The following is a 15,463-nucleotide window of genomic DNA, read 5'->3' as shown; positions in this document are numbered from 1 at the left end:
TGTACTGTATTGATTAATATCCAAAATAATTATGTATCAACAAGAAACGTATATATTTTATAAAATCGAGGTTCTATTTTGGTGAACATAATAATAAATACAACGACGCATGAATTGCGCAGAGATGGAAGAACAAAATAGCAGAGGATGGTTTCGATCCATCGACCTCTGGGTTATGGGCCCAGCACGCTTCCGCTGCGCCACTCTGCTGCTTGCTGTTCGTTCGCCAATCTATAAATATGATTCTAGCGTGAGACATAAATGTTTACGTTGACGTACAATGTGTATATCGAGCAACGACAAGCTGCCTGAAAGGTATTTGTATCTGTCCAAATAAATCTCTAAACACTTTGTATTCCCCCTACTATTTCCCCCCCGAAAGAATCATACTAGCTAGCACCTCTGCCTATTTGTGTGACAATGCATTGAAAACAGAAAAGCAAAAAGCGACCACGAAGGGACTCGAACCCTCAATCTTCTGATCCGAAGTCAGACGCCTTATCCATTAGGCCACGCGGTCTCGATGTATACCTTTCTAATCCAGGATATATAAACAGTACTAGCAACAGCTGGTTTAATTTATTGATAATTGTTCAGTCTGAAATAACCATTGCTTGTAATTATTAATTATATACAACTAATCATCTACTCATTATTCAGCCAAACTACAGCGAGCCTTCAGTCCGCTGTGTATAGTTACTTTATAACCTGAACGCTGTCACTGCTAGCAGAGCTATGTGTGGCGATTGGTCTAGCTTGCTTTCCAGCTGGCTATTTAGAAATGATATATTTAACTATTTCGAGATTTGTCTTATAACAGCTTTTGCTCCATTGTCACCATAATACATAAGCGAGATGGGACTGCCATTGTATTTTGCCATAGGCTATCACAACCACAGGAATATAGCCAACTAGCTCACGAACAAGTAGATCTCGTCCTTGCCCGTGGTTACATTTATTGTAACGTAGGCCGTACTGCCCAAGCATTATCAAGTTTTAAAGTGCAACATATGATATGCGGCTATAAATGGTTGACTAACACTAAAATATATGTAAGAAACCAGGCAAAATACGTTTCATTATTGTGTTGCTTTAATAAGCACATAGCTCATCATAGGAGTTAGTCATAAAGATAAATGTCAAGTCAACACAAGAATGATTCTAATTTACTGATGAGATCGTCTGTTATGACGAAACACAATGCTAAAGACAAGCTAAGAATACAATTTGAAACTTTATGATGTAGGCTAATGTATAAAATAAGAAATAAATACAACATGTATTGGTACTAATGATATGTTAATTAAACACTTACATAGGCACCAAAGCAGATTATAACAATGTTCACGCACATAGGTGAATAAATAGACAGAGTTAGACGAAGTTAATATTACCCAATAATAAATATGCAAGAGTAGCCTGGCGCGCAGATACATTTTCAAGTGCAAGAGGTAAGAAAGTACAGATCCCTAATGAACCCTAGATTGAAAAATATTGAGTAATTTCCTCAGGCTTCATGACCGCAGCATATTAAATATCCTAATGGACACAGTGTTTTCATACACGCCATCCCGCTGCGAGGATCCCCAGCATTTTCTGCCCTGCACTATCATTGATTAACGAACAGGACTCGACCACTGTAGACTGGATGTGAAGCCTACGTCACACAACACCTCTTCAGGACCGACTGAGAAAACGTTAACGGATAGCCTAGTTACTCACATGTCACAGTGTTCATTTAACGACCAGGAGATATCATTGTAGTCGATTTGTTGAATGTTTGAATATGTTAGGTCCACTCATAAGATGGACCAATATAAACACTCCTGGTGTAAAATTAACACTGAGAGATGTGCTTTTCTGCCTAGATCCTTTTCACCAGGCAACTTCTGATTGACCCTGAGATGAAAAAATAAAAACCAAATAAGATCCTCATTAGAAAATCCATCGACATGGCACTAGTAACACCCACACCGCAGCTTCACTCATAATTCACCGTTCACAATTTTGCCCAGCCCAGTCTACAGGCCTTATGCTGGGTTTGAAGCTTGAGATGAGTTTAGACTTTGACTACTGCTGATATAGATATTACATTACAGATATGGTTCTTCTCTTTCCCTCACAGTAAAGAAGGTGTACGCATTTGTGATGTTAGTATTTGATTAACGACTAATTCAAAGAAAGCAACAATGGCAGCATTGCTCATGTTTTCTATACTGTTTTCCATGTTTTGCTTTTAAAAGACAAGGCCCTTATAAGCTGTACTGTGCAACACTGTATAGGACTGTTAGATTTAGAGGGTGGTAAAGACAAAGTAGTTATCTGGTTAGTAATACTTGTGATAGTTTAGTTATCATTCCATTGTATCTGTAGCAATCTTATCTTTAAGACAAAATTCAAAGTGTTTCAGTTATAATCACAGTAAAAAAAAAAGACCCCTGTCCCCCCGTTTGTTGTGGCAGATAACATACAATAGCATCCTCACACTTTCCTCAGCAACCCGTCCCAAAGATATATATCAATGAATAAAAAGATACATTGCATTTCCCATTTGACCAAGCAACTCACCTGTGCCCGCTAGCGTTTCACAACCAACATTAGTAGCAGGAGTTGTTTATAATGCCCGGAAAACCCAAAAGACAGCAATCTGTGTGGATTGTCTGATGCATCTGTAGACTAGGTAGCCAGGCAACAGCCTCAGAGCAGGTAAGCAGGCCATAGCGTTCTCTCAGCCAATCACATTCAAGGCTTATCATTAAGAGTACAAATACATTTCAGAGCAAAAGCAACATTCGGCAAAAACACAGTTTCAGTATCCTTCTTGGATCATCAACCTTACCCAGACTCCCCTCACAGTCGTGATGTCACCACTTCAGTTTATTGCTCTCTATTCTGGACCCTCATTACCTTCCTGGTCTATTTGACCTGAAATCTTACCCCCCACTCTGACTCACCTTCACCCCTACCACACATCACGTCACTCCCCCGCCCCATGGTACCTGGTCACCTTCACTGTTTAGTGGGTCCAATTAGGGACTCTTCATCCTGTCTCAACAACATAAAGATTTATCCCATTTAAGGTTTTTTGGCATTAAGTTGGTTAAAGGGTGGAGGGACAGTGATGCTAGCACATCTCACAGCTGGAGGCTGCTGTTTTCTATATTCAACCTAGAGGAACATTAGAACACCCATCCCTATTTCAATCAACCTTGATCCCTTTTGAAATCCTATGAGTATGTAACTTAGCACCAGCCAGACTGCAGGCCAGAGTAGAAGTTTTCCAAGAATATAAAACACAGTATTGGAGATGATATGAAACCAACACAGAGCAGTGCAACATTCGAGCATTGTCCTCTGGGCAAAAGGCTTAGGTTTTCCCACTAGACGTACACTTCATCGGCAACAGTTTATGGGGCCATGGTTCTAACAGACAACACCGAGGATGAGTCCAGGGTGGGATGATCGCACAGTGCAGTCACACAGGAGCCATTTTGTTAGTTTTCCGTGAGTCTTTCCGTTCGTTCCGACAGACAAGTTCAAAGACAGTTGTGTTTTTTTGGAGGCAGAAAATCGGGCGATAAGACTGTACAATGCAAGTCCTTGAAGTTTAGTGCATTTTTTTTCTCAAATCTGTGTCCCAGAGGGAATAAAGTATAAAAGCAACCTCTGTTTGAATCTTCCTCCTCCATTGTTTTTTTGAGTGACAGTTCTACCTGTGACGCAGGTAGCCATAGCAAAGGCAGCTGAAAAGGAGGGAAAATATCACATGATAAGGAAAGGCAGCCAGGCGCTCAGAGACGTTACAGTAACATTCAGAGGAAGTACATGAGTTTTACTGCCATAACAACACTGGGTTGGTTGGTAACCGAGGACAAGTCGGAGCAGCAGTAGAGAGAGGAGAACACAAAAACGGACATGAGATTTGCAAGTAAGACACGTGTTCCAATTATTAAATGAATCTGACTGGTTTTGAATATGTTTGAGTATCCTTGAGCAGTGTTTTCTTTTTATCTGATTCAAATATAGTGAATCTTTCTTGGCTGTAGTAGGGAATCGACCTCAACCCTGATGGGAAGCGTCCTCTGGGGGGCGCTGTAGGTCAGTGCAGGGTCTCTGGCTTGCTTCCCTCTAGCAAATTAAAGCTCTGGGTTACATCACAAACTCCCACTCTGCATCCAGTCAGTAAATATCACTGTTTACTGCTTTTACCACCCCCTGACTTGCTAGGCTTACTGGGCTTGCTAGATTTGGTGGCTTTGGTGGCTTTGATGTCAGTCTTGGTCTTCTGGATGCGAGAGAAGATCTCCTTGAAGAGGGCCTTGTATTCCGGCGTGTTCTGTCCCAGGCGCTTGTCCACCGCCTCCACCTGCTTGCTGATGCTCTCCATGGCCTCCGGGGTGGAGGGGGACTGGGTGGGCGTGGGAGGGGGCGCCGGGGTGGGTGAGGCCCCCACGGCGCAGTCCTTCATGGAGGGGTCTCTGGAGACGGGCCTGGAGGTCTGGACGCCGGCATGGCAGAGGTTCTCCTCGTGGCGCCGGCACTTTCCCAGCAGCTCCTCGTACTTCTCCAGCAGGGCGTGGTACTGCTCATCCACCTCCCTCAGGATGGACATCCCCCTCTTCCTCACGCTGTTGGCGTGGAGGGCGTAGCTGCCCCGCCGGCGGCCCGAGGCGTCGCGGGCCACGATGGCGTTCAGCGCCGTGTCGCTGCAGCTCTTCCTGACCGGGCTGGAGGCCGGCAAGGCCTGCCCTCCCACGCCTCCCCCGCCCTCCACCTCCTCCCTCACCCCTCCGCCCGCCTCGTCCGCGGCTCCCTCCGGGGTGTCGGTCTCGGGGGTGTTGTTGAGGAGGGTCTGGGTGAAGCCCACGCCGTCGTCCTCGCTGCTCAGGAGGAGGGTGCGCGCGCGCCGGAGCTGCTGCAGCTCCTGTAGCTCCGCCTCCAGCTCCCGCACGCGCACCTGGCAGCTCTCGGCACCCTGCGGAGCAAAACAGGAAGTTAGAAAGCCAATCACCAAAGCAGATCTGCGGACATTCCCACGGAGTTGCACCTCCAGCCAATCGAAAAAAACAGACCCCGATCATGGGCACCCCTGTTGATGGGGAAGACCATTTCGCAGAGGGGCTGTGATTGGTCACAAAACGAATCATATGCGGATAAGATTGTGTCGTCCGATTGGTTGATTCCCACCTGCACGCGGGCCTCCAGGCGGGAGAACTCTCCGAGTAGGGCGTGGCATTCCTTCTCCACCCCCTCGCGCCGTCCTCTCTCCGTCCTCACGGCGGAGCGCAGGTCCGACACCGCCTCCCTCAGCCGCTCGTTCTCCTCCTCCATTGGCTGCGGCTTCAACTCCAACGAGAAGCTCTCCGCCCGGCCCACCACGAAGCCATCCTCGTAACTGACACACACACACCCAGACACACACACATACAGACACACATCCACACGCACGAGAATGTGCACACGTAAGCGCACAATATTTTCCTTTGGCAATGTTTTAGGACGTCTCTTAACGTGCCAATAAAGCACTTAGAAGATGGAATGTGACAGACATGGCGGTGTGGGTGGGCGGGGCCCCCGAGCCTGACCTGGGGGCGGTGCACAGCTCCCTGAGACAGGGGAAGGAGTGGATGGTCTTGCGTCGTTCTCTCTTCTCCCTCCGGACCCGGAGCTGTTCCAGGGAGCGCAGCTTCTCCACCTGCCCAGAGAGAGCCTCCACCTGGGCCTGGAGGGCATCGATGGTCCCCGTCAGCCTGGAGGAACCGGGGGAAACAGTGGGGGAAAGAGGGAAAAGGGGTTAGGGAGGAGTGGGGGGAGAGACAAATAGAGAGGGCGAAAGGGTAAGGTTTTTTTGGAGAGGTAGGGAGAGACAGAGAGAGAGAGAAGAGGTGAGGGTGAGGTAGAGAGAGAAAGGTTCCGCTCACCTCTCTATCTTGTGCTGCGAGGCCTTGCTGTCCAGCAACAGAGTACGGTTGGTGACCTCCAGTTCTCTGGCTGTGCCGTCCAGCTGCTCATACACCTTAGCATGCTGCTCATTCATGTCCCGCAAGACATCCAGCTGCTTGGCCAGGTACTGCAGACACACACGCGCGAGCACACACACAGACACACACTGTTATCATGAAGCAGACCGTGTATCTTGAGTACACAGTTCTAGCCACCTGCACTGTCCACCCTGAGAGCTACAAACCCAGTGAACCCTTTCGGGGACCCTCTGCGTGTGTGGGATGTGTGTGTGGTGTATGTGTGCGTGTGTGTGCGTGTGTGGGGGGGGGGGGGTTCTTAATTATTAGCCCTCGGCTTCCAGCTCTGGTCTTAATCCGCACAGAACATCACATTACTCCACAGGGAGCTGGACAAACCTTCAAATCATGCACACACACGCTCTAACAAACACACACAAATACATTAGAAGCCCCCCAGGCACACGCACACAAATTCACAGGGACACACATGCACTTGTTTGCTCTTAATCAGGGAAACATCCCTTGACCTCTAACTATATCATTACAGCTAATGGCAGAAATCGTTGAGGAGGGTGATGAGCTAGCTGGGCTCCTTTGTGGCATTTCCTTACACTTGAGCGATCCTGTGTTTTGGTTCGAGACCTATTCAGACCTCATTTACTGAAGTAATTCAACCGTGATTGTTGATGATTAACCCAGCAGGAACAAAGCCCCGGACTCTAAGGCCTCTCCTCCTTACCCCACTAGGACAGGAGAGAACAGACACAGTGTACATTGTAATTACGCCATCTGGCTTTGTCCCTTAGTCTCATAGCCTTCCAACGTGACAGTGGTGTGAAGGATGAATCCACTATCGTGTGTGTGATGGACGGATGAGAGATGCTATACGTGAGAAAGACCGAGAGATGGACAGACAGATGGAGAGAGAAGATGAGAGGGATGGATAGAGATGGATACTGTACTCCACTTAGGTTAGAATAGGTTATAGGGTTTGTATAGTGTATTATTTATTGTTATCTGTAATTTAGGAAGTTTTAGTATTAGGGATAGTATAGTCAATTATTTATTGTTATATGTATATTTAGGAAGTTTCACTTATTTAAGCTCAGCATAGATGTAAATGATGTTCTGTGTACTTATGTTATGTTATGCCAGGTGCTTGCGTTGTCTTGTCTTAAGAATTTCAGTGCCCAGTCTGACCTTGTGTTGATCTGTGTACCTGACAAATAAAAGACTTGAACTTGAACTTGGATAGGGAGACGGCAGTGGAGAGATGAATGGAAAGAAGGATGGAGACGGACGGATAGAGAGAAGACGAGAGAGATGGACAGAGATGGATGGACAGAGAGACGATGACAGACGGACAGAGGGACGAACAGAGAGGTTGTTCGAGGGCCTACCTCAATCTCCTGCACCTGCTCCTCGTTAGTGAGGTACATCTGCTGCAGGGAGTCCTCCAACTCCTTGTTCCTCTCCAGCAGAGTCTTCCCCAGCTCTGCTGCTAGGTGGAGGTCTGGAGGGAGAGGAGAGAGAAAAGAGCAGAGGGAGTCGGAGGAAAGGAAGAGATAGAGAGAGTAAGGCAGGTTGAAGGAGGGAGAAGGGGGAGGGACAGAGGGAGGAAGGAGAGAGGAGGTGAGAGACAGAGATAGGGAAGGAGGGAGAGAGGGAGAGAGAGGGCAAGGAGTTAACACAAAAGCATAACCCTCTTGGCAGCATGTCACTCTGACAACCGCAGAGGAGGAGACTGCCGTGTTCTGCAAAGCATCCACTGGTGACGAAGCTATTTTCAGCAGGGACCCATGGCTGAGAACGGCAAAATCAAACACCTGAGCACGACACAGTTAGAGAGGAACCAGATCATCTGTGGAGAAGAGAGAGAAGGAGAGAGAGACACACACACACCTCTGCAGCACCCCTCCTTCCTGGTTTCTAACCCTCTCATTTCCCCCTCCCTCTCTCTCCTGTATGGACAGGAGGCCAGAGGGCCATGTCCGACAGAGCCCTGAGAGAACAGCCCCACCACTAACACAGAGAGAGATAGATTGCCTCCGCCAGATCTTCTGGATTAGAGGGGGGGAGGGGGAGAGAGCTCTCGACGGCCCCAGACACTGCAGGCAGAAGCAGATCTGTCTGACAGGAACTCTCAGGTGAAAGATTTAGCACACGTGTATGAGTCAATGAGGTGTGTTACATTGTGTGTGCGCGCGCATGTGTGTAAGTGCGTGGGTGTAACATGGGGTGTGACGGGACGCGATCAATGGGAATCAGTTTGACCTTTCACCTCCTGAGAGAAGAGGAAGGGTTTTAATTGGCTAAAAACACAAACACACACACAGCTTCAGGACACCATGTAAACAGCCTCCATGTTGTTCCCTGGTTTCATCCCCCTGGCCGAGGGGGGCCACATCCTTCCTCTTGTGCCGTCTGCTCCAGTCTTCCTGGATCAGACTGACAAGAGGGTGACATGCTGCTGGGTGAGTCTGCACAAGGACACACACACCCAGCATGTCCTGTATTGTACCACACACACACCCAGCATGTCCTGTACTGTACCACTGCACTGTAACACACACACACACGTACAGACACAGACACACACTTACACACACATACACACACACAGGTCTATCTTAATAGCCTTCCACATACAGCATCAACAACATATTTGTCTGTAGACCTCTGAGGAGAGTCAGTTCTATCTGATTAGAGAATTTAGAACACAGATGAATGTAGAGCTTCCTGCCTCCCCACAGAGCTGGCCGTTTTAACTGTGTCCCACTGCCGGGTTCTAATCTAGAACAGCCCCGTGGGAACATTCTAGAATAGAACGCGGCCTGGAGCTTTGGAGTTAGAGAAGACCACCTGGATCAGCTGGGATTGAGAGAGGACAGCATCTTCCATTTAATCTCTTATGACTCATTTCCCTCTCTCACTTTCTCCCTCTGTCTCGCATTCACTCTCTCTACAATCTCTCTCTTTCATCTCTGTCTCTCCACTTTCTCTCTTTTCACATGTCCTAGATTTCTATTTTTCGCTCCCTCTTTCAAACACGTGAGCTTAGCAGCGCGGCAGAGAATAGAACGCGTTCTTCAACTCCATAGTGACCAGCGAGGAAGCAAGAGGACAGATGACATGTTTACGGAACGGCGATATTACCCAGCGTTTGCCATCTTGTTTGTTATGTAACCCAGGTTTATCACTAAAGTGCTGCTGTCTGAGTAGAGATGAGTTACAACACAGACAAGCTCATGAATATGCAAAACAACATCACTATCCCGCAGGCGATTGGTTACTGAGGCCCTGCGGATGGTAATTTCCTGGGCAGCACAACAGCTGTGGGCTATATGTCACACCAGGACTGAACCACGCTGATGAATCCTCTTTGCTTTTCTTTGGAGAGGGGACATTGAATCATGTAATTGCAGACCACCAGCAGCTGTAACTGGAACAGAGCTCGAAACCAAACACGGTCTTAAAAACCTACAAACCCCAAATCTGCAATATGGCTTTCACATGGTACAGTTAACCCTCTGTGGACTATAAGGATATAACTTGGAGGTGTGTGTGAGAAAGACAGGAAAAGGAAGGCAGAGGGAGGGACGGAAAGCGAAAACATAAAAAGGGAGGGAGGGAGGAAGGGAGGAAGGAAGGAAGGGAGACAATCAATAGCTGCCATACAGATTAGACTCCAACCAGGAAGCATTCTGACCCACGAAGGATGACATCACTCTCAGAACTCGCCATGTCTCAAACAGAATGTAGAACATTTCCGGAATGTTCTATCAAGAACTCCTCTATTTTTTCCACACCCTCCAAGTGTTATCTTGGATACAGAAAGATGTAATTTCCATGTACATGTGTACATATACTTTCCTGTTAATCCATAGGTGTGTGTGTGTGTGTGTGTGTGTGTGTGTGTGTGTGTGTGTGTGTGTGTGTGTGTGTGTGTGTGTGTGTGACAACCATCTCCATGTGAGCAGTCGTTGTTGTTGTTGTAGGTGGATTTCATCTCTTGAGATTGAGAGGAATGTGGAAAACATGCCTCTCCTTCTCTTTTGCAGCTGGACCTTGCAGCAGCCCAATATAGAGGGACTACATTCAGAACAGAGGTCTGGATAGGCTCTCTCAGAGAGACACCAGTACCGTCTAAAACGAGAAGGGACGGTCATGTATACACTGTAATAAGAGATGGAATGAGAAAAACAGAGGGAAATAGAAAGAGAAAAATTGAGAGGGAAACAAGAGAAAAAGGAAAAAGAGAGAGAAATCTGAGAAAACCAAGAATAAAGAGAGAGAGAAACAAGATCTGAAAACAAAGAGAGAAACAATAAGGAGAGAGGTCAGGCAGGGTGTCTCTCAGACGTAAATCTCGCTCGGCCAAGGCTTGGCTAGTGGGTCTCAACGAGTCTGATCTGGGTGCAGCAGTCGGGCCAGAGCCTAACAATGCGTTTACACAAAAGAAAACATTCATTTACCAGTCTGACACCTTGCATAATATGCACTTACAGAACTGTGTGTAAGTGTGCGTGCCAGTGAGCCAGCAAGTGTGTTTTCAAATGCATTATTACCGGGTTCGAATTTCCTCCACACAATCCTCCCTCTGCATTCCAAGCAGCACATCTGCTAAAGTTCCGGAACTCTGACAGATCTTCTTTCTCCGTGTTTTGTTCACCCCGAACAACAAAGACTGGCGTTTGCTCGGCTGCACCCACGGCAGGTAACACAAAGCCCAGCCCCTGTGGCTCGTCCCCTGAGGCCAGCCCCTGGCACCTGGCCCCATCACGTCTACACTGCACCCTGCTGAGTGGCCTCAGCAGCCCTGTGAGAGTCGAGCTACATAGTAAAGTAGGACTAGATTGTAGGACCTAGATTGTAGGACCTAGATTGTGGGTCTAGATTATGGGCCAGGAACGGGGGCCTGGATTATAGGTTTGGATCATGGGCCTAGATTGTAGGCCTAGGGAGGCAAGACAGCAGCTCAGAGAGATGGATGGAGGCTGTTCGGGGAGGGCGGATTGAGGTTGAGATAGAGAGATCTCCAGTTTTTATCGCTGCCTCTTTCTCTCGCATCAAAAGATCCAGGCAGCCTCTCTCTCTCCTCAAACTGACCTGATCTCGCTCTCTCAAGGCAAAATAAAGTGATAAAAATCTATTTTTATCCTCATGTCTAGCCTGTACAAAGAGAGGGTGTGTGTGTGCATGTGTGCGTGTATGTGTGTGTGTGTGTGTGTGTATCTGTGTGTGTGTGTGCACAGCCAGATAAAGAGCCACGTGCAATCAACCTCTTCCACTGCCATCAGCAGAAACTGTAATAATTGGCTCTCAGACAGGAAGTGATAGAGACAGAGAGGGAGAGAGGGCGAGCGAGAAAGAGAAAGAAAGAGGCTGTAGGAGAGAGAGTGAGAGAGGGGAGAGAAAGTGAGATAGGGGGAAGAGAAAGATTGGGAGGGGAGGAAGAGAGGGAAGGCAGAATAGGAGAAGAATGAGAGTAGGAGAGAAAGATGAATACAGAGGTTCGGTATGGTGGAGATGAAAGCACAGGGATAGTCTGTGATTGGCTAGATCTTGACAAGCATAGTTAGTTTGGACTGCGCATCAGTCTGCCAACCATGAAGGTAATGTAACATGTACTGCAGACCAAACATGTATGAACCGCAAGCTAACATCAAGCCCACTCAAGGCACAGCTGGATTATGACATCAGAAAATGCATTTGAAAGGGCGGGTGCCACTGTGATGTCATAGTGCCTAATCAGCTGGTCTGAAAAGATAGCTTGCAATCCACTTCTGGGGATGTCTGTCTGTCTGCTTAATATGTGCTTTTCTGACTCTGCCAACATGCAAATGCCATGGTCTATATTTACAAGAAGGATGTGGTCTTATCATGTTGATAGTCTATCACTTTTAGGCTGAGAGACTGAGAGATTTTACTGAGACCTAATCAGCAAGGGGAACAAACAAGGACAGCGAACTCTAAAGGTCAAAACCGACCGATGGAGTCAATACAACAAAACAGAGTTGGACCAGTTTAGAGCCTGTCTTATGGTTTAAATGAGATGTTTCAGTATGGCCGGAGCTCTTACCTGCTGAGAGGTGAGAAGAGGAGAAAACAAGATGAACTCTGAACCCTGACACGGCTTGTTACTATGTACTGTATGCATGAAAAAAAGCTTAATGCACAAATGTCCTGTTTCATTATGTGTGCAATGAAATTGTATTCGAAAGAAGAAACATGTATTATGGTGTACTGGACCATACTGGACCATGTATAGATTCTATAGGCAACATCTTCAATATTATTTGTATAAAGGTACATTTGTACAATTTAGCTTTAGCCCATACAAAACAATAATATTCAGGACTCAACTATTCAATTTTGTAATTGTTCTTTTTTTTAAGCGTTTTCTACATTACACTGTTTAATGAACCTGGTAGCATTATTGATCCATTGTCAGGCAACATTTCATCGTCACAAAGGCCTTGGCATTCTGTCAAAGCATTGTTTTCAAAGTAGCAAAACGGTTTATGATGCACTGAAGAGTTGACATATTTACTATTGCCTACCTGCGTATACAATTATGACCGATTTAACATAGTCACGTTGCCGTTGTGCTACAACACAAGACCATTGTTTGGTGCAAACAGCTGAGCTCATCGTTGCCTTTACCCGGCCAGCCTGCACTGACTTTGGGATGCCGCTGCACCAAAGGCCGGCTTTGAAGGTTTTCTTACCCTGTTCGAGATCTTGTTGGTCGTACCATGGCTCTTCCTCCTCGGTAATAAATTCTTCCATTCCAGCGCTTAGCATCGAGGGAAGGAAACGTCCTCCTCCGCCGTCGCCGCCTTCTTCAATGCCCACAGCCCTCCAGACCCCCACACAAACAGGCGCACACGACCTCGTTGCCCGCCTGCCGGTGGAACAACTACGCAAAACGCCGCCGCCACACTAGAGTGAGGATATCGGTGACGTCTGCCGAATGGAGACCGATGAAGCAGCCTAAACAAAAGACGACCAGTTCAATCTTGGCCACCCGCATCCGTATTTAACAGAAGGGGGCTGCACACCGTCATTTCAAACAACATCACGCGAAAAGGAGCACGGGCGCTTAATGTTGTTTTGTCTATTGGAAGGAAAACTTGCAACAGTTTATTCAGGAACATAAAAACAGATTTAGTTTGTAGCTTTCTACGTGGGCAGCAATGAAAGAAAAAAGCCTTTAATAGGAACTGCGCTTCCTCTATCCTCAGTCACTCCCACTTCTCTCTCTCTTCCTCTCCCTCTCTCTTCCCCCTCTCTCGCATCCTCCGTTCCAGCCTGTCCCAGGGACAGTTCAGACGTGGCAGATGTTGCAACACCATCCCCTCCTCGTGCTCTTCTCCACAGCCTCATCCCCTCCTCCTCGACTCCCCTCACATATTCTAATGGACACATAGCCTACTATGCTGGACCTCCTAGCCCATGGAGGAGAAATAACTTTTCATTTGTTTAAATGAATCACGAAACATGTACAAAGCTCATTTCAAAATGTGAAATGAACACCTGGAGTGTTCACTTCTTGGACCTCTATGAAAGCTTCTTTTGTATAATTAACACTTGGAAATTCATCCTTCATGACACACTGTTATGACGTTGGTTACTACTTAGTTAGTACATCATATTACGTCACAGTAATACATAGGATTCTCGACCTTTTGGAATGCCACTATTGAGGCCATCATTGACTGACAAATTCAAGTCAAACGAAATACCCAAACCGGGGGTCTGAACTATGACCTTAACCAGACCGTGGTGTGAACTATGAACTTAGCCAAGTCTATGAACTTCATCACCCCTGTGTACATATCCCCGGATATAGCAGCTAGACATGTCTGCATGGTGTTTCTGAACACAAGGACGAGCTCCCCTGCAAGGCACCGTCGATGACACACATTCAGTTCATCAGCGGCCTTAAAGGTCGCTGCAAGCGCAGTTTTTATCCTTCATTAAAAAACAAAGGATAAAATGGATGTTGTGCTAATCGATCGTGTGTGCCTTCCCCTGGGGTTGGGACCTACAGTAGTACAGTGACCTGTAACGTGTGTATGTATAGCCTGGGGGGTCAATAGAAAAGCTGTGATCGAAGACATCTATCAAAATAACTGCTGCTAACTCCATAATGGGTGTGGCTCGGCGCCGGAGCATTTGCAAATCAAGAGGTCGCCAGTCAAGCTTAAACTGTACATCCCCTTGGATACAAATGTCAACTCAATGGATACTTCATTATTATTACACGTTACCGTATTATAACATATTTACCACAATTCTTGGGTTTACTTGTGTCGTACGTAGAGTTCGCCAGCAGGGGACAATGTTTGCCTTCGACAGAATCTGATTGGCTTCAGGTTAGTAATCACATTTCCTCTGCCATTACTTAGAGCACTTAGGCCAATGAAGGCCAAGGCTCTGTGAGGCTAATGGTGGCAGGAAGTACTTTATACTGATAGAGGTCACTAGAGAGGACCTGCCTCAGTCAGATATGCTGAATGAGAGAGAGAGAGAGAGAGAGAGAGAGAGAGAGAGAGAGAGAGAGAGAGAGAAAGAGAGAAAGAGAGAAAGAGAGAAAGGAGAGAGAGATGGATGAATATGTTTTCTTGATACAAAACTGCTTTCCATAAGTATTTCCACAAGGCAGCATCTTGACAGATAAGGGAGCGCTCAGAAAACGTTCGGTAGCATGTCTGTTATCTCACCAGTGGGCCTGCAGGAATACACACGTCCAGGAACACATCACACACTGCAGTTCCATCTACGAAAAGTTCCATTTGAATGGAAAAACTTTATTGTTCCCCTTTGGTCCACAAAACCATTTTGAATCAGAGCTACTTTAGAAGCTTGAGAAAATCAAGACAGACTGTTTCTTCCTCGACCTGACCTGCTGTCCTCATGCTGACCAGCATGAAGTCAGGACAAGCACGCTGTCCAGTCTGTGTGTGGGCATCTGTGTGTGTGTGCGTGTGTGTGTGTTGCCTCCCTGTACACCCAGTCAGTGACTCAACAGTTTAGGCATAGGCCTCGAGACTATCCCGCCACCACCAACACACAGACCCACACACACTCCACCAACACACACACACCACCGCCACTAACCTACCGAGCCATCTGGCAAGAGCGTCATCTGACAGTCATCAGCAGAGGCTGAAACCTGACTGGGTCTGACTGGGTCTGACTGGGTCTGACTGGGTCTGACTGGGTCTGACTGGGTCTGGGTCCCAGCAGGCCCAGTGTGCTCCAACATGTTCACACCGGTTTCTTTTTCTTCCCATGACTCAGGCTGGCGTGGGGCTGAGGCTACGTTCTCCGGCGTGATGCTTATGACCGTTCTAGCGTCATGATGAGTGGTCGATCAATGTTGCCTGACTCACACACACAGACACGCTGATAAACAAGCACTCACAGATACACACACACACACACAATGATAAACACATGTGCGCACACACTGATAAACACACATGTAAACA

The 15,463-nt window shown here is 47.1% G+C and overlaps 1 protein-coding gene and 1 non-coding gene across 2 annotated transcripts; both read right to left on the bottom strand.

Moving 5' to 3' along the window:
• Nucleotides 1-447: 447 nt before the first annotated feature.
• On the bottom strand, nucleotides 448-520 carry trnar-ucg (transfer RNA arginine (anticodon UCG)). Its single transcript has one exon. It is a non-coding gene; the product is annotated as a tRNA-Arg (tRNA).
• A 571-nt stretch (nucleotides 521-1,091) lies between these two features.
• Nucleotides 1,092-13,195, bottom strand: LOC146260079 (cerebellar degeneration-related protein 2-like). The gene is made up of 6 exons (XM_084671099.1): nucleotides 12,695-13,195; nucleotides 7,364-7,476; nucleotides 5,922-6,070; nucleotides 5,586-5,750; nucleotides 5,188-5,395; nucleotides 1,092-4,975 (listed from the first exon to the last, which is right to left on the bottom strand). Exons 1-6 carry the CDS (start codon nucleotides 12,768-12,770, stop codon nucleotides 4,190-4,192), a joined length of 1,497 nt encoding a protein of 498 aa, XP_084527225.1. The 5' UTR covers nucleotides 12,771-13,195; the 3' UTR covers nucleotides 1,092-4,189.
• Nucleotides 13,196-15,463: the final 2,268 nt, after the last annotated feature.

Source organism: Hypomesus nipponensis, chromosome 13, assembly GCF_054491055.1.
Source record: "Hypomesus nipponensis isolate SF chromosome 13, ASM5449105v1, whole genome shotgun sequence".
In the NCBI taxonomy this organism is placed as follows: Eukaryota; Metazoa; Chordata; class Actinopteri; order Osmeriformes; family Osmeridae; genus Hypomesus; species Hypomesus nipponensis.
The sequence above is the reverse complement of the archived record's forward strand: the minus strand, read 5'-3'. Positions and strand labels throughout refer to the sequence as shown.

Excerpts from the sequence above, each read along its gene's own strand:
- LOC146260079 (XM_084671099.1), bottom strand. The coding sequence starts at position 12,770 with ATGCTAAGCGCTGGAATGGAAGAATTTATTACCGAGGAGGAAGAGCCA. Across the intron at positions 6,071-7,363 it reads AGCAGGTGCAGGAGATTGAG|TACCTGGCCAAGCAGCTGGA; the intron begins GTAGGCCCTCGA and ends GTGTGTCTGCAG. Across the intron at positions 5,751-5,921 it reads TCGCAGCACAAGATAGAGAG|GCTGACGGGGACCATCGATG; the intron begins GTGAGCGGAACC and ends CGGTTCCTCCAG.